This window comes from Corvus hawaiiensis, chromosome 8, assembly GCF_020740725.1.
Source record: "Corvus hawaiiensis isolate bCorHaw1 chromosome 8, bCorHaw1.pri.cur, whole genome shotgun sequence".
Taxonomy (NCBI): Eukaryota; Metazoa; Chordata; class Aves; order Passeriformes; family Corvidae; genus Corvus; species Corvus hawaiiensis.
The window spans coordinates 33,555,334-33,572,902 of NC_063220.1; the positions used below are offsets into that span (position 1 = coordinate 33,555,334).

Below are 17,569 nucleotides of genomic sequence, written 5' to 3' on the forward strand. Positions count from 1 at the left end.
AACTGCTGCAATTACCCCGATGAAGTGTGCTGGGCACTCTCTATTAAGTGGCTGGGTTTTGTCACCCTGCTGCCTGTCTAGGCAGTTGGATGCTAGCAGGGGACTGCAGAATGCAAGAGACCTTTACCATGAGGTGCTTGGTCCTTGCCCAGCACTGGACAAATCCTGACCTTACCACCTGAGGCTGTGGTTTCAGTTCAGTTTCTATCAATTCAGCATTCGCACCACACAGAGCCCCATGGATTGCGCTGTTTGCCCTTCAAAGTGACAGTCTGGAGAGCCAGGCCAAGGACTGACCTCTTGGGAAGGCTTTGAAAGCTGAAGTTCCTCTCCAGGATGAAGTGGGAAACTTGAATAGCTGCCCTACATCCTGTCGTCAGCCAGGGCTGCAGATTCCTCTGTCTGCAGAGGAAAACTTCACCGGAGAGTTTTGCCATGATCCGTTTTGCTTTTGGTGTATTCATTCTCTAAATGCAACAGGGTGTAATCTGCTCCTACAGATCTGCCAGCACCAGGCAATTCCAGGAGCCCAGTGTATGAATACTAAGAAAAAAAGTGAGTCTGCAAAATGGATGTTAGCACCAGCGCCTGGAAGAGAGGAAAATCCTGCTGCTAACTTTGAGCACATCAGCAGGAGTGCTTTGCCCAAGGGCTGGGGCTTAGCCGAGGCATGGGCTGAGGGGGGTCCTCTGTGAGGAGGCTGAGCAAGCACTGCGTTGCTGGGGCACAGTCAGGGTGGCTGGCTGATGTTTAAAAGAACTGAAAAATAGCTCCAGTCGACAGCTAAAAATATAGAATGACAACTGAGGAAAATGACACCTGATCTCCCACTTACTGTATCGACTTACTGTCCATTTAGCTCTGTGGAGGTCCTTTTGTGCTGAACACATTAATGAGACTATAATGATGTGGTAATAACACTTTGTGTGTTCAGGGATCTGCAAGGATGGGTACTTGCTTAGACAAAGCCTGCTGTGCCCAAGACAGCAAAGTGAGGGTGATGCAAACAGGACTTTTGGGGGATCTCCTTCCAGCCACTCCCTGTGCTGGGGCAGGGCTCCTGCTCTTCCCAGCTCCCTGTCCCCTACCAGCACCCCTTTCCAGCACCATGATGCATTTTAGTGCCCTAAATCTGGATCATGGACTGGGCTGGCAGAGAGCAGCTGAGGTGGAAGTAGAAGAGGGAGAGCCAAAGTGAGATGGGCAAAGCCCCCTTTGGCTTCCCGTGGTGCACCCATGCTGGGAGTATTGTAAGATGCAGTGGAAGGAAAGTCTTTGAAGCTGGAATGAGAGGTCAAGGCAAGAGGAAATCTAGAAATATATTCCAGTGTCCTCCCAATATCTTCATTAGATCCAAATTACCTTCCATATTTAAAAGCTATGAGACCATTTAGAGGATGGTTGAATAGCACTGAGTATGGAAAATAAAGAAGCTTAGAAAAGAACTTGCATTCCCTTGCAAGGGCCACAGGATGAATGAAGATCCACTTTAAAAATGGGGTGAAGCAAGGGCACCCCTCCTGCCTGGCCCAGCAGGCTTCCCAGCATGGGCTCCAGGTTGGGTGGTGAGGCACTGGAAAAGGGCTGTTGCTCCACACGTGACTGAGCTTCTCGTGAGCCTGGCCCATGTGTTGGAAATTTTCTTTTAAACAGAGCTCATGGCAGAAAGGATGAAATTTGCAGCTTATTATTTTCATTTATCATTCTAAATAAAGCAAACATCCCTGTATCTGCATGTTTTACTAAAGGCAGCCAGGATAAACAGTGTGCTTGGTAGGAACACAGGCAGGGGACAGATTTCATGCATTTTCCTCCAGTGTATAAGGCTGTAGAGAGGATAAATGCAGCAGAGACCCAATTGCACACCCATTGGCTTTTAATTGAGAAACAGCCATATTTGGTTTCTAGCTTCCCATGGATCCACCAAGGAAAGTTTTTCAAATTGAAACTGGATCACTACCAGTAGGCTGTCATGGTACTTTATCTAGGGAGGTGAGCCTAATAAGCAAACAGCTTAGCGCGGGTGCCACAGTGCCCTAGGAGCTCGCTGGATTAATCAATTATAGATCAGCAGTCTGGTATTCAAACGTGGTGCTTCCAACCCACTGTCTCCTCAGCGCCACTTGATGCCACGTCCAGGTCCTTTGGGCCAGATGACATTGCTGAGGCATGAGCCACAGCCACCGAATGGCTACTGAGGGGCCTGGGGAGGAACTGGCTCAAACGGCTCTGTTTCAGAGAGCTGAAAATGGCAGGTGGCTCAGCATGCACTGCCTTGTTAAATCTTAGAAAAACAGGCTCTGCCTAGTGTACATGGGCCTGCCTTGGGTGGGCTCCAGGAATGCCATGATGATCGTGTTATTTTCTTTTGGGTTTGTGGGATTTCTACTTTTGGTCCTTGGCAAAACAGAGGGAGTGTTGTCCAACAAATATAGTATGGGGGAAAAACAGGCTGAGGTAAGACACTGTGGCTCTGCCTGGAAGTGCCAGCGTCATCATGGGAGGCTTTGCTTCACATGTGACTGTCAAATGCTTTGGAAAGCCTCCTTAGAGACTCAAAAGATGTTGGTCTTTGACACATAAATTTTACTTGACTGGCTCAATGAATAAAAAGGTCTCTTTGGACTGCTCTGTCATCTCTAGATCCCTTTAGAAGAGAGCTCTGACCAGGTGATCTCAGATGTCTTTGCAAACCATTGGGTGCTGGCTCTTGCTTCCCAGGGAGCCCAGCTGTCCTCAGCAGGGCTCTCCATCACTCTTGGAAACTTTTCCTGGCAGTAACCTGGGACTTGCTTCTATTTCCTCTGCTTCAGTCAGGCTGGCCTGCCTTGGGCCCTTAGGGTGGTGGTGTGAAGGGTTTGCTCTGCCAGCTGATAACTCTTGTTTTACAAACTGCAGGGTGAGCAAGGACAAGCGGGGATCCAAGGTCCCCCAGGGCCCCCTGGTCCACCAGGGCCCACTGGACCAGCTGGACCCGAAGGAACCCCAGGACGTCCTGGGCCAATTGGACCCCCTGTAAGTCCTTACCAAAACCTAAATCCTTCTGTTCCCCCATCCCTGAGGGCACAGGCTGTTTCCTCTGGCCCCTGTTGCTTCTGGCGAAGCTGAGATAGCCATGGACAGGAGGCTTGCAGAGCATGTGGATGTGTGGAGAGGAAGAAGTTCCAGGGAAGGAGGGGAGTGAGAGGGAAGGCGGAGATGTGCACTGGGCACTGCTGATATCTGGACACACAGTGGGTGACACCAGGCTCATTTCCTCCTCCTCAGCCCTTGCAGATGGCCCCAGGGAGGAAGTAACACCTGGGGTGTAATTGTCGTGCTGCCTGCCACCCTTTTGAAGTCCTGTCGCTGTCCTATCGAGCAGCCAAGGAGGGTGGGAACAGAAGCACCATTTATAAAATAATACCATTGCTAAATGGCAGGGCACAGGACAGAAAATCCTGCTCATGTATCTCTCTCTCGCGACAGGGCAGAGCGGGAGAGCCTGGAAAGCCTGGCAGAGATGGAAAGGTGGGTACCAGAAACCAGCTCCATTCCTGGGAGCTGCAGGGGAAAACATGGCATGCTGGCTCCGTAGCCACTGCAGAATGAAAGGAACTTCCATTTCAAAGAGTTTTCAAGGCCTGCTAACAGGACAAGCAAGTCTCATCCCTGAAGGCAAATGCACCTCTCCACACACATTACAGGGGTCAGGGATGCTGTAAACATCCTCATTTCTCTCTGAGAGATCTTCATCTCTCTCTGAGGAGCCAAGGACAGGATGACTAAACACTTGAATTGCCAAAGCAGGCAACATCAAGGGTGGTACAGGCATCAGAGCATATCTAGAGTAGTTTTCCCTTCCTGCCTGCTCACATGCAGCTCCTGCATAGATATTTTGTTTATTTATATTTACACACACATATATCTGGTATGCTTCATGGTTCATATCAGGTAAATTGTTTGGTTTTTTCTCATTTAAAGACACAAGTGGTTTGTTTGTTAATATATTCTCTCTGTTTAGCTTGCCAGAGGAAGCTGCAAATGCCTGATTTACTCCAGAGCTGCACAGTGGGCTGGGAACAAGTTCCCCAAGCAAGCCAGAGAAACAGAAAAGATTCTGGAGCATAAGACATAAGGCAAAGCAGCTTTTTAGTCTTCAGATTCAGCAAGAGCAAACCTGGAGGGATGGAGCACTATGGGCATGAATTGATTTGGGTGTGCGGACTAAGATAGTATTCATCTACATGAAGACTAGATTAGGGATGTTTGAGCTCACCAGTGCTAATCTTTAAGGGGTGTTTCAAATCAAACCAGCCAGCATCCCCCCATCACCCTGCTGTCCATGTGATGTCTGTATTTTCCAGCCCCAGTGTCTCTCTTGATTTTATCCACAGGGCTTACCTGGGCCTCCTGGACCAAAGGTGAGACATCTCTCCTCACTTAGAGGTGTAGAAAGATGGTGAACAGAGATGGACTCTCCTGATGAGGACAGATGAGTACATTTTGATGGATGGAGGAGGGGTAAAAGAGGTTACATCAAATAGCTGAGAAAGATTTCTAAGCCAGCTCAGCATTGCCTCTGGGGCCTGGCCCGTGTGCTGACTCATGGGTTTTGTGCAGGCGACACGTCTGAGTAGCATCTTGACTGAGCCAGGCACGCCTCATCAGCCCATCTTGCAAAATTGTTTGCCACACACAGCTTTATTGGCTTCTTCCATTCTCAAAGCATTTCCCAGTGCTTCAGGAATGGATTTTGCAATGCTGTTGTTAACTCTGCCATGGTTTCCCATTTATTCACTTGCCAAAGTGTGAGGGAGGGGGTGGTTGTTGTTGTTTTTCAGCCGCAGCCACCCACCCTAATTTGTTTTTATCTGATATGTGTAGCCAGGGTGAGGAAATAGGAACCATGGAGGTTGGGGCACAGAGCTGACATGCATTACCTGTCTGCTAGGGCTTTCCTTCCAGGGCTCAGCCCAGCGCAGGTAATGCTGAGCTGTGGGTCTGAAGGGACGGGAGCTCAGTGGAATCACTCTGAGCAAAAGACGAATTTTCCCCATGGAACGCTCTCCCATCCCAGCAATACCCCAGGGAAGAGGGCAGAGATTCATCCTTCTCAGGCCAAGCCTCGTTTTCTTTCGTCTTTTTGCCTTTTGCAGGGAGACACTGGGATTCAGGGATACCCTGGCAGAAAGGTAAGAAGGGAAGCTTCAATGTTGTTAAATTAATTAGTGCACTGATGCTTCATGGAATCATGGCTGAAAATCTATGGACTGTGCTGAAGCCTCCTGTGGAGCCTTTTTCCTGTTGGACTTGGATTTGCAACAGGCCCACAGATTCCCTGCTGTCACCCATGTAAGGAGAGCCTGGGCCCAGAGATACCTTTAACTCTCCAGCAGCTACGGAACAGATGTCTGTGTGTGTGTGTGCCTCTCTACACCCACTTGCAGGCTGAAATGCACTTCTTGTGCATCCAGACCCAAACAGGAGGCTGGAAAGGGCCAAATCCCTGGCTATTGCTCTCTGGGATACAGGAAAGAGTCAGTTCTGCTCTGGGTTAAAAGGCAGAAACTGGCAATGCCCGAATGCCTTCAGCAGCAGCTGATTAACAGCAGGGTTGTCAAGCCTGGAGGGTGTAATGAAGAGACAGAAAGACAGGGGAAAGACAGAAAGGAAGATCAAAGGGGAGAGAGGGAATGAAGAGACACTGCTAAAGAGATGTCAGCTGGAGAAGGGGAAGGTGAATGTTCCCAGCAGGAAGGAATCCTGTGTCCCCTGTTATCTCCACGTTTCTTTATGGGTGCTCTGCAGGCAAAATGGCAAGACCTGAGAGCTTTTTAATTAGCTCTGTATAAACTGAGAAGTTTTTGTTATGTCAGGAAGTGGAAATTATAGCCCCTGCAGACTGCAGCCCACTCCTGCAGACAGACACAATTTATTGCCCCTTCTCTCAGTGAACCATCAGATTTTCCATTAGGAGCCCATCTTGTTCTGTGTGCGCAGGGCGGGCGGCTCTCGGCAGCGACCTCACAGCAAGGGCCTCTCCTACCAGCCTCTCCTACGAGCTCCTCTTACATGAAACAACTTGTCTGGCTAATTCACTTTCAAACGAAGAGCCTGCACTGATCTTGGAAGGATGAGCCCAAGGTCATGACCTTTCTCTGGGAAAGCTGAAAGGAATGGATGAATGTAGGGGACCAAGTCCTAATGGGAAGGGAAAAGAAGGCTAAATATTGAGAAAAGTTGTTTACTCAGATATGATGTAGGATATGGGACCACTGCCTTCACTCCATACATTTCATACACTGAATATCTTTCTTGATGCAGAGTGGTGCTCCTCTCCCAGAGAGACCCAGGGGTAGGTTGGTGTGTGTAGGACACCTTGGTGTGTCTCACACCTCTGCTGACCTTTCTGGTGACCAACAGCTCCTTTTCTTGCTGCTGTGTTTGCTTCTTCCACTGTTTTCTTTCTTCTCTTCCTCAGGGTGAGGTGGGCGAGTCAGGCCTCCCTGGAGCCTCTGGCCCCAAGGTAACCCTTAAAGTCGAGTCAGTGGGGGCACCTCTCAGGGGCAGATAAGTGGCACAAGCCTATCCTAAGGGGATATCAAAGGCCATGGGCTGGAGACAGTTCTCTAGAACCTGGAATGAACTTTGTAGACAGGAACACTTGCTCTTACGTGAAGAGTCTGGGCGATTGTTGGCCAAGGTGATTCCGCACTGTCCTGAACCAGGACCTACACAGTCTGCCATTAAAGAATAAAACTGGCCCAGCCTTTAGAGGCTTTTGCACCAGGGCTGTGAAAATGAGACTACTCTGGACCATGAAATATTTTGATGGTTTCTACACCCTTACCATGTAGAAAAACATTAGTATGGGCAACCTCCAGCATCCACTCCAGGGACCTAAACTGCCTTTGCATTCCCTAGGAGGGCTGGGTTACAGCCAGTGCTTGACTGGTACCATGTTGCTGTGAGGAGGACCAGAGTGCTGGGGTTGCATTTATCACACCCCTCTTTTGGCTACTTTCCCTTTGTCCCTTGCTGTTACAACTGAACTGCTTGCTTGGTTTCCCTTTATGTTCACTGTCCTTCTCTGTTAACCCCCTTTCTCTCCTCTTTGCTGGGCAGGGTGAAAAAGGGGATGCTGGCGTAAAGGTAGGCATGACAAATATGTTTTTCTAATGCACAGTAGGTCACCTGGGAGATACTGCTCCTTGGGCTAATGGATTGTAAGGGGAAGTTGGGTCCAAGGCAGCTCTGTGGGGTATTTGATGGAGTACACATCTGTGCTCTGATTAACCACAGACAGGCACTCCGAGCTCAGGCAATAAATGCAGCCTTTATCCGTTCGGTCGAATTCGATTCTTACCAAAGGCATTTCTCTGACTATGAAGTTTGCTGGTGATTTGTTACATCTCTCTATTTGATGGGCTAGGTTGGGGTTTCCTCATAAACTCTGGTTAGCTGACGCATCAAATCCACTCAAACTCCACGATTCAGGCTGAGGTTTGGCACCAGCTTTTCTGTCTGTTTCTGGACACTTTTTACAGGCTCATATGGTCTCTGCCCAGATGTTATCTATTTGACTGAAATTTACTGTACCCATATATTTAAAGTATATTACTCAATGTAGACTGTGCTTAAAACATTACAGCATTGGCAAGTGTTCATGGCAGTCAGAGCACGCTGTGTCATGCCATACATCTTAAACATCATGAGGAAAGACTGGTCCTGTAACATTTGGACAGGCATTAACAGTGACATGTACATTTCCAGTATTTAGTGTGTGGCATACAGCTCATTTATCGTGCAGCACATACACTTTCTATATCTTTACCATCTGGGTGGATTACTGTTCGAAGAGAGAAAAGGCCCCTTCAGAGCTTACCAGGGATACATCACTTGGAGTTTAAAGAGATGTTTTTTGGGAATGCAGGCTCTGGGTTCATAGTTTAATAGAGCAGCAGTGACTGTGTTCCTACAAAAAACCAGTACCTCCTCAGAAATACTACAGTGCTTGCAGAGTCCAAAGGTTTCCTGTGTCCTTCTCCAGTGTAATTCCATCAAGGACAAAGGTATTGCTCCTGTTTGTGCCAGTGTGAATGAAGGTGGAATTGCACCCAGAACAGATGTGTTTTGAGGGCTTGGAGTTTGCTGCTCTCTCAACAGTGGGTCTCCTGTTAAGCTGAACTGAAGGACTGAAGTCAGAGTGTGGCCTGGGAGGGAGAAAAGGCTGAAAGGAGAAGCTGTGTTTCGTCCCTGCTTAAAGTCCCTTGTTTCACTGCTAGCATTGGAACACCTGCTTTATTTGTGCCCGTGTACAAGGGCTAACCAGCCCTTCACTGGCAAAGGGGAAGTCTTCAGGTATTGCAGTGATGTCTCAGGGTCATCCAGAGGATGAGAGCCTTCCCTGACTCGGGGCCACAGTCTTTCTACTTGGCCCTTTATTTATCCCTTATTCATCCCGCGTCAGGAAGAGCAGAGATGAAACCCATCACAGTTTTTGTGATACTAAATTGCAGCTCCAAAGGGGCACCTCCCCAGTCCCAAAGCAGCAGCTTCTTTCACACGCAGACTTTCATTTGTTATTGTCAAGGTCTCTTTTCTCTCAACTTCCTTTCTTTTTGCTCAGAGGAATTGAAGGGGAAGTGCAGACATATTCTTAAATCAGCAGCCAGACCTCACCCAGTAGCAGCTCCTGAGCATCCAACAGAACGTGCATTTGTTGTCTTTGGAAATTGCTTCTTTCTGTTGTCCTCCCACCTAGGAGGATTAATTGGGACTCTGGAAGACTTTTAAATCTTCCAACTTTGGATCCAATTACCTGGACTTTGCCTTGAGGAGCCCTGGACAAACACTATGATTCGTAGTTTAGCTGAGTGGCCAATTTTGCATGGAATATCACTGCTGCCAGTGAAGAATATCTCTGGCCTGAAGAGGTTTGCTAGCATCATACAGACCCCTTGTTCATTTAACCACTTGTCCCCACCCAGTGACAGGTGCAGTACAACCTAGATTGTCTCTCAGCTGTTTTCTTCTGTGGCCACCACTTGTGCTTTGATCATGTAAGGACCTAAATCTGTGTCTCATGAAGGTCATTAGGCAGTCATTGTGATCACCTGGCCCACTTGAATGAGCATTTGATTCTGCCCCCAGCCTGTCACATTCAGCTTCACTGATGTTTTCTTACTTTTTTCCTGAAAGATCCATAGGATGAGGCTTTTTCTCATGCTTTGAGGAAGGAGCCATAAAGTGCCCACAGCCTTTCTCAATAACCCCCTGATAATTTGCCTCTCACAGCAAAGAGCAAAAAGGAAGGGTTGTCTGCTTTAATTGGCAGCTAATGAGCTGATCAGCGTGAGGCACCATTGGCACTCCGTGGGGATAAAGCTGCTCACACCAAGTAAAAGGGGAGGAGAGTGTGAGGTCACGGTGTGGAAGGGAGCGGTGTTTCCTAAATCAGCATGAAGCTCAGGAGAGCTGGGAGATGCTACTGGTTGCCTTTCTAAAGCCCCCTGGGGAGCTGTGCTGGATGTTTTGTACCCATCTCTGGTGATGTTTCCCAGTTCCTGACTTGGCTGCACCATTCCAGTGCTGCTTTTGGTGGGCAGCTGCTGCTGCCTGGCTATGGCACCCTGTGCAGCTCCTAGGGTAGCAGGGGATCGCAAAGGGAGCAGCCCAGTGGGTATTCGCTGTACTACAATGGCTTTCAAACACATAAGGGTTTAAAGATGTTCTGGAAAGTTGTTTTTCCTGCTTTTTCTCTGGCGCTGGGTTTCTTTCTGCTCTTCAGCGGCGCAGTGTCACGTTTGTTGCTGCCCTCTCTAATTAGCTCTAGTGCCTGTGGGATCTCGCCGGTGCCGGGGGCTGTGCCAGCGTCGTCAGGAAATATGGCATAGGGTGGTTGTTCTGAGTTGCCCCTGTGGGGGGTTACCGTGCTCCCTCTCACCAAGGGGGCTTTGCTTTTGCAGGGCTAAATAATTCAACAGCTCTTCAGGCGGACAGTTCTTCCAGAAAAGTCTCTGGGAAGGGGAATTACTGTCACAGGCTGGGCTGCCCTGTGGGGATGGTCTCTGCAAGCAGGGTGGGTGTGTTCCACCAGAAAGCATCGGTCTTCCCTGCTTGGTCTTGCTTAAAAAAAACGAGAGAGCATAATTGGGAAGGAGAGAGAGAGCGAGCGATCCACGTTTTCCAGTACAAAGTATTCCTAATTACTGCTTTACTTTTCTAACTGCTGAAAATAGGGTAGCTAAGTAGGCTGTGTAGGGTAGGAGGTGCCCACATTAGGCCATGTATATGATGGTATTAGAAGCTGTTTTATAAAATACAGTTCACAGGATGCTGTAATTACAAAAAGTTAATTAAAAAAAAAAGCATATACGTATATCCTTCCAAGCAAGGACTAAACACCCAGAACAAAATGACAGCAGTATGCAGATTGCCCGAAGATGTTTTATTTTCCAGTTATCACTAGACAAAATTCAGGCTAACAGCACTTGTTAGCACCCTTGGATTCTCTGTTTCTCCAAATAGGTTTGTTCATTCTATAGTCACTGTGAGCTGAATGCCTCCCTGTGCCCTACATCATGCTGTGACCTGGAATGTGGTAGCAGAATACAGAGGCTGTGGCACTCCAGTGGGGTCCGTCCTGTAAGGCTTGAGAGGTGCTGCTGATGGGAAATGGCCCCAGCTAGGGCAGTCAACTTGATGATAGTCGGGTGGGGAAAACAGTGCCTCACCTCGCTTGGGAGGGTTTCTCATCACCTGTGCCCTGGGCACTCCTCACAGTGCCCTGGGAGGACTCATCTCCTGTCTCTTGCTGTCTTTCTCTGTGTCTTGCTCTGCTTCCAGGGGGAGAGAGGCATGCCAGGGATGCCAGGAAGACATGGCTCTAAGGTACCTTGTAACCAGAGGAGTGACGCTTGTCTGCCTGATCTCACCCATAGCACTCGACTGCCCCTGATGCACAGGCATTTGTGTGTGTGTCTCTTAGTTGGTGGCTGTCCTCAGCTGAATTGTTTATGCTTCTAAATTGCAAAATACAGGGCCTAATTTGTGAAGGCGATGGTGGGGAAGAAGTGTTTACAGAGCAAATGGCATGTCCAGTCTGATGCTGACTTGCAACATCAGGATCTTCATGCTTTACGCCAGTGAGAGCAGCCAGTTGCTGATGTTTGTAAAGGGAATTGGCATTTTGTAAATTGGGTTCCCGGGTGACTGCTGCAGATGTGTGTTAGCCCAGCTGGGATAAGCAGGGCTGCCCAAGTGTGAACCTGGACTAATGCAGCGATGAATCAGGGTCAGTGTGTGAGCAACCCTGCATGTCTGTGGATTGCATTTTAAGGGTAAATACTAAAAAATAACATGATCTGTGTTGACTGCTGTTCGAAGGCTGAAAAATGAGGAACAGGCATCCCAAGGCACCACGAAGGCCTAACCAAAGCCACTTACTGCATGTTATCCCTTTCATGACTCTAGCCTGTATTCACTAAAACCTACTGATCCTGAGACGATCTGGAATGCTTTTTCCCCCCCATTTATTGCATAGAATCCCTGATCTCCATCTTCTGTCCTTGTGTTTTTTAGCTTTTGTCCCCGATTTCTGTTTCAGAAAGCTGAGAGGTATGATCCTGCTGCTCTCTGGCTCCCCACTCCTTCTTGTTTGAACTTTTCCAAACTCTTTTCACTTTGAACTTGGCTCCCAGTCCTCCTCACTGCCTCATGTACTACATCCCAACCCTTTACATTTCCCAACTTCTAATACCACTTCACTCCCTCCCCTCTCCTTAGTTTATCCCCCATATTTGCTTTTTCAACTGAACCTTTTCTAACTAGGGCCTAACTAATACTAACACAGGGTATACAGAGATTTCAGAGGATGGTTGACGGGGACAACCTGCATTTTGCATCAGCAAAAACTGTCAAGGGAAATGTGACAGTCCCTGTGGGAGCAGCTGTCTCCTGAGGCTCTGAGGCACCTGTCTCGGATGACAGGGCAGCCTGGACTCCGCAGTCCCATGGTGGTGGCTTGCTCTGCGCTGCGGAATGACACCTGAATTGCAGTGCTCGGAGGTCTGTTTTCTCCCCTAAGGTGTCTGGCTTCAGAGCTCTCCTGAAAGCATTTTATTGCAGGGTTTGTCTTCTGTGATAAAAACAGAATGAGGGGGAATACTCCAAGGCTCTGGGATACAAGCTGGCTTTTCTTGGGATGCTTGAGCTGAGGTATCTGGGCTCTAGCCTTGAAGTGGGGGTTTGGTCCTTGGTCTGTCTTTGCATTCCTCAGTTATTTGACCCTGTTCTGCTTGTTGGCCTTTGCTTCACTTGCGGGACTAAAACCAGGGACGGTGGGGGTGGGGGTGGAAATCCAGCTGTCTCGAGTGGGTTGTGCTCATGATGCCTGCCTTTGGAAGAGCTTTCTGGAACCCAGAGCCACTGCCACAGGTGAACAACTGCTCAGGGAATGAAGACGTGTGCTGTGTGGTGTTACAGCATTACTTCTGAGTGGTGGAAAGGAAAAGATTTTCGCATTTTCAGTTTCACCTGACTGATACTGTTTTGCTTTTTTAAAAATGTATGTCCGATTAATTTCAAACAAGATGTTCCTGTCTCTCCCCTCTCTGCCAGGGCGCTCCTGGGTTGGCCACCGCAGGGATGAAGGTCAGTTTTACGCTGCAATGCCTTGAGTTGGACGCGGGCTGGAGCTGGGAGAACGCAAGGTGCTAGAAAATGGTCGTACAGCTCCCACTAAAGGGGAATATCAGAACTGCCGTGGCTTTGGCGGAGGTGCTACACCTGTCTCCAGCCTCACTCCTGCTACCTGGCAGCGAGTCTGGTGAACTAGTACCGTCACAGCCTCCCCCAGCTGCACCTGCAGCCTTGCTCTTCTCCTGTGAAAACAGAGCAAGGAGCGGCAAATTCCTTTGTGCCAGCAGATGAGTCTTGTCTTCCTATGCTCCTCTGTGTCTGGTAAACATCCTGACATACTGCAAGGTCGTTGCTCTGTTCTATAGAAGCCACGAGTCTGAGGTCTGCTGGTTTCTTAGAGCAGTCTGGGAGCTGGCTAGTGAAGATAAAAGAAGTTTCAGGCACAAAAATATGCAACTGAAGCACTGTGATGCCCTTACTTACCAGGTCAAGGCCCCCATAGATCAATGTTGTTTTCCCCACTCTGATAGCCCTAGGAGGATTTGTACTCTCTCCTCCTGGTTTTTCACCTTATTTTCCTGTCTCTTTCTCACCAGGGCGAGCCTGGGACTCCAGGAGAAAAGGTACTCTCACAGGGCTTTGCTCTGAGCCTGCACTTCTGGTTGGTTTGTGTATTTTTCCCTTCCTGATCAGCTGAGGGAGCTGAGGAATGTCTGCGTACTTGCCAGTGCCTGAATCCAGGCCCTAGTGGCACCTGCCACTCTAAGCAAAATGGTAGTAGGATACAGTGATACCAAGTGAGAGAGGGACCATACTGCAAGTATTTCCATCCTCCTGCTTGTGTCTGTGTCAATGGGAACCTTCCAGCTGCCTTCCTCCTTTCCTCCCTACTCCATGAGATACGCACAGCACACTGTGCTTAGCAAGTAGGTTCCCTCTGCCCCTTCCCTTGTCCCCTTTCTGCCTCCCATACTTCTGTGCCCCCAGAAGCCTTCCCATGTCCCTGCAGAGGGCTCTTCCGCCGTGCAGTGTATCAACTGCTCTGCACAGTGTCCCCACCTCAGTGTAGCGTGACCTGGTTTGAGTTCCTGAGGCAGGCATGGTGTGTGAGTGCCCCATGCCTCTCCATCCCGGAGCAGCCGGCTTGGTTTCAGAGCAGCTGGCTGCTCTTGTTTGAGGCTCGCTGGGTTATGTTACAGCATGTGACAGCCATATAACAGACATGTTCTCTGTCTCTTTTTTTCCCCACGAAGGGAGATCCTGGAGTCCCAGGGAGGATGGGCCCCCCAGGTTTGCCAGGGAAGAGGGGGCAGCGGGTAGGACATTGTGTGTTTGGGCTGGGTGTCCTGGTAGCGCTGTGCTGTGTTCCCTGCGAGCGGGAGCTGCCGGGAGCTTCCGTGTGTTGCATTATCATGCTTGCGGGGGATTATGTGTCCTTTGCTGGCTCTTGCCCCCTTGGTGAAGTGTGTTTGCGTGTTCCTGCTTGCAGGAGGTGGGGGGCTGGTGGCAGGCAGGGCAGCATGAGATGCCTGGGATGTAGCCTTGTCCTGGGAACGATTAAGGACAGTGCTGCATCTCTTGACTCCAGAAATAACACCCTAAACAGGGATTCAGTAATCTGACCTCCTTCCTCAAGAAATCCACTGCTTTGCACCGTAGTTCTGGCATCACAGGATGTTTTCAGTAGCTCTTATGGATGTGTATTCAAAAGAGTCCTTGAATGAAGAGTGGGATACCAAGGCGGAATCAGGGATTCACAGAGGCCTGGGACAGGATTATTCCTTATTATAGGAATTACACCTTTACAAAAACCCCCAATGCCAAACCTTTTCATTGGGTATGAGGTCCTGAAAATGTTTTCCCTCTTTCCAGGGAGAGAAGCATTAATTTAGCAATGTGCATGCTTTGGCAGGGAAAGAAGGCTCAGACAGGGGGGTCTTACAGGTGGCTGGAAACCAAATTACCTTGGAGAAGGGGGGCACTGCACTCTAGAATTGCCTGACAAAAAGATTGCTGCTAGTTAATTATTTTCCAGGGAGCCACCTGTGCATGTCTGTTCCTGGAGCATTGATGCAAGTCCCCTGCATGTCAGATGCGTGCCCTTGAGCTCTGATGAGCAGCACCAGCCTCTGCAGCCCAGTAGCTTGGCTCCAGGAGCCTTTGTGGAGAGAGCTGGGCACCTGTGGGGGGAAAGAGGGTTTGAATTGTTCTCTGTAATCTGTACAAGTTGCTGAGTCTTGGAGCTGTGGGGGTAGCGGCTAAGAACACCCCTTCCCCTGCTGATGCGTTTGAAACGTTTCTTCAGGGTAGCAGAAACCTCCAATATTTCTCACTGTCCTGGAAAAATGCAGACTCCCAAACAGGACACTGTACCTGGAAACCATGAGTTTAGCAGCTATATGGAATGGTCTGAAGAGAACTTAACTTCAACATAAAGACCAGTAATTGAGTTCCAATATTCAAAATATAGCCCCGCTGTCATGGTGAGCTGAGCAAAGCCACTTCACCAAAGGAATGCCAGATGCTCTCCATTGCTCACTGCCTGTGGCATCCTCCATGCTCCATGGTGCCTCACACAGCTCAGCCTGCAGCTCACCAGGCATCATCTTGTATCATCAGCTGCTGTCTTTGCCATTTTTGCCACTCCTGTTGTCACTGCTTTTCATGACCAGTGTGTATCACAGAGCTTGGCTGCCAGCTGAGACACTGCACTGCTTGCGTTTTTTTAAGAGCATAATGAGTCTGGGATTTGGAGCTAGGGAAGAGGAGCAGGGCATGGAGAAAGTCCTTCACTCCAACTAAAATTCGCCCTCGGCAACAGCTTCTGTGGGTATATGGATCAGGGAAAGCCTGTGCAGAAGAAGTGACAGGGAAAAGAGTTTAGCAGACCAGAGGGATAAGGAAGATGCACAGGGGTGTCCCTGGATCCCTTGCCCGCTCACCTTGCTTTGGAGAGAACTGGCAGTGATGTGCAGAGATAGTCAAAAGGATGGGCAAAAACGTGTAATGTCTTGAGCTGGTACTGCTCATGGAGGATGCCTTGTCTGTGCCCAAAATAAAATCCCTAGGGAAGGAGAGAGAGTGTGAAACCAGGAGCAGCTCACCCTTTTGCTACTCCTCCAGGATGGAGAGCCTGCAGAGTCAGCCTTGACCATGTCTGTTTTGCCAACAGGGTGAGAAGGGACAAGCTGGTGACCCTGGCCTTCCTGGACTTCCTGGCCCAAAGGTTTGTCTGTTTCCTGATTTTATTTTTTTTTCTTTTTTTGGGTGGGGCCACTCTCACTCCTTTTCCTCCCTCCCTCCTGTGCACAGCTCACACACTGCTAGCTGTGGCAGTATGTTCTGCTCAGCTGAATGTCATCCCCAGACAGGGATGTGAGGGAGGCACACAAAAAGATGCCTCTTTGTGAGGAATTGTGTGCCCTCATGTAGTGAGGGGGAGATTGACCACAGAATCATGTTCCAGTAGTTCCCCTTTAAAAGCATGGCCTCAGATGTAACATGGCATTTCAGCCTCCTTCCTGTTCTAAGATCCATGGGTGATGAGAAGAGGGGCTTTTGGGGAGCTGCACTACTGTGCTGTGAATTGGAGGAGTAGCTTTGTGCTCAGAGAGACCCAAGGCAGGTCACAAAAAGATAAGCCCTAAAACTGGCTTTTTCCCTGATTTATCTGAGATTTTCAGATAGAAATCACACCTTTCAAATCAGACTTGCTTTTTCTTTGGGAAAGGGGACAGTGCAGTGAATGCCAGTGGCCATTTCAGGAAGGGATGAGGGTTCAGTGACAAAGCTTTCCTGTTACTGCCTTATTATGTACTCTTGGTGTGCATGGTGTGCAGGGCTGAGTGGCTGATGATTACAGCTCCAGAGGGAGACATTCCAAAAGAAGCCGTCATCAGGTGGTTTAATTAGCTCAGTTTCAACAATAGAAGAACACAGTGTTCAAAGGGAGGCTGGGGGATGAGGTTTGTCCACAGGCAGCCTTGTGTTGCCCTGGGGAGTAAGTGCCGTGCTGCAGCTGAAGGGATGAGCGTGGCTGTGGCTGCTGGCAGGGCTACGCAAGGACCCTCAGGCAGGACCGTACTGTCCTGTTCCTGGCCAGCTGCTGCTCCTGGAGCAGTGCCTCTCTGGGCTATCAAGAGTCCAGCTGATGGACCTTGTTTTGGGCCACGTCTCTCTAAGCCAGTATTTTGGCAAATGAAATTACAGAGATGCAGAGTCTGAGCTGAGACTTACGGCTTACCCTTCTTTGCAAACAGGGAGAGAAGGGAATTGCTGAGAATGCCTTGGTGGGAGCTAAAGGAGAACCTGGCCCTCCAGGTCTGCCTGGACCCCCTGGACCAAAGGTGAGTGATTTTTCCTTCACGGAGTTGTGTGTTTTGAGGGACTGTGCCCAGCACAAGGTGTATAGGAAGGAGCAAAGGTTGTATTCATCTGTGCCCACCTGTGATTACCTGCTGGAGGGATATCAGGTTCTACAGAGTGTTTTAGTACTGTTGTTCCATATGCTGCAGGTGAGAGAATTTGTGAACTGTTTTTGGAAGGAAAATGCCCTTCTTGTTCTCAAATAACTCCCCTCTAGGCTCTGTGAGAAACCAGTCTGAACACTCCCTCTGCCCTGGGTGGAACAGAAGGGTGAGTGGTGGGCAGTTGTGGCAGGAGATTTGGGCTACCTGAGGAGAAGGTGGCACAGGAGGGGTGCTTGGATGGTGCAGTTCTGTAGTTCTTCTTCCTGGAAGTGAGAAGCCAGCAGTGGAGTTGCATCCTCTCAACACAATACAGACCCATCCCTTTCCCTTTCTCTTCCTGTCAGGGAGAAGCTGGTGACATTGGTCAGCCTGGTGCTGCAGGATCACAGGGAGAAAAGGTATGGGGTGCTTCTGCACAACCCACCTCCAGGTTCCAAGGTTCAGTAGCTGCAGATTTGTTCCTATGTGTACAAAAC

The 17,569-nt window shown here is 49.2% G+C and overlaps 1 protein-coding gene across 11 annotated transcripts in view; it reads left to right on the forward strand.

The window, feature by feature from the left end:
- The window catches only part of COL13A1 (collagen type XIII alpha 1 chain), a 90,308-nt gene that overhangs the window by 48,164 nt on the left and 24,575 nt on the right, over window positions 1–17,569 (forward strand). For 9 of the 11 annotated variants that reach the window (XM_048311590.1, XM_048311582.1, XM_048311583.1 and 6 more), the window contains exons 14-26: window positions 2,899–3,015; window positions 3,469–3,510; window positions 4,377–4,403; window positions 5,139–5,174; window positions 6,464–6,508; window positions 7,108–7,134; window positions 10,831–10,875; window positions 12,604–12,636; window positions 13,221–13,247; window positions 13,878–13,940; window positions 15,797–15,850; window positions 16,884–16,970; window positions 17,438–17,491. In XM_048311590.1, the coding sequence (XP_048167547.1) occupies window positions 2,899–3,015; window positions 3,469–3,510; window positions 4,377–4,403; window positions 5,139–5,174; window positions 6,464–6,508; window positions 7,108–7,134; window positions 10,831–10,875; window positions 12,604–12,636; window positions 13,221–13,247; window positions 13,878–13,940; window positions 15,797–15,850; window positions 16,884–16,970; window positions 17,438–17,491 (657 nt within the window). The remainder of the gene's footprint in view (window positions 1–2,898; window positions 3,016–3,468; window positions 3,511–4,376; window positions 4,404–5,138; window positions 5,175–6,463; window positions 6,509–7,107; window positions 7,135–10,830; window positions 10,876–12,603; window positions 12,637–13,220; window positions 13,248–13,877; window positions 13,941–15,796; window positions 15,851–16,883; window positions 16,971–17,437; window positions 17,492–17,569) is intronic. The other 2 variants (XM_048311584.1, XM_048311587.1) reach the window with 2 other exon arrangements.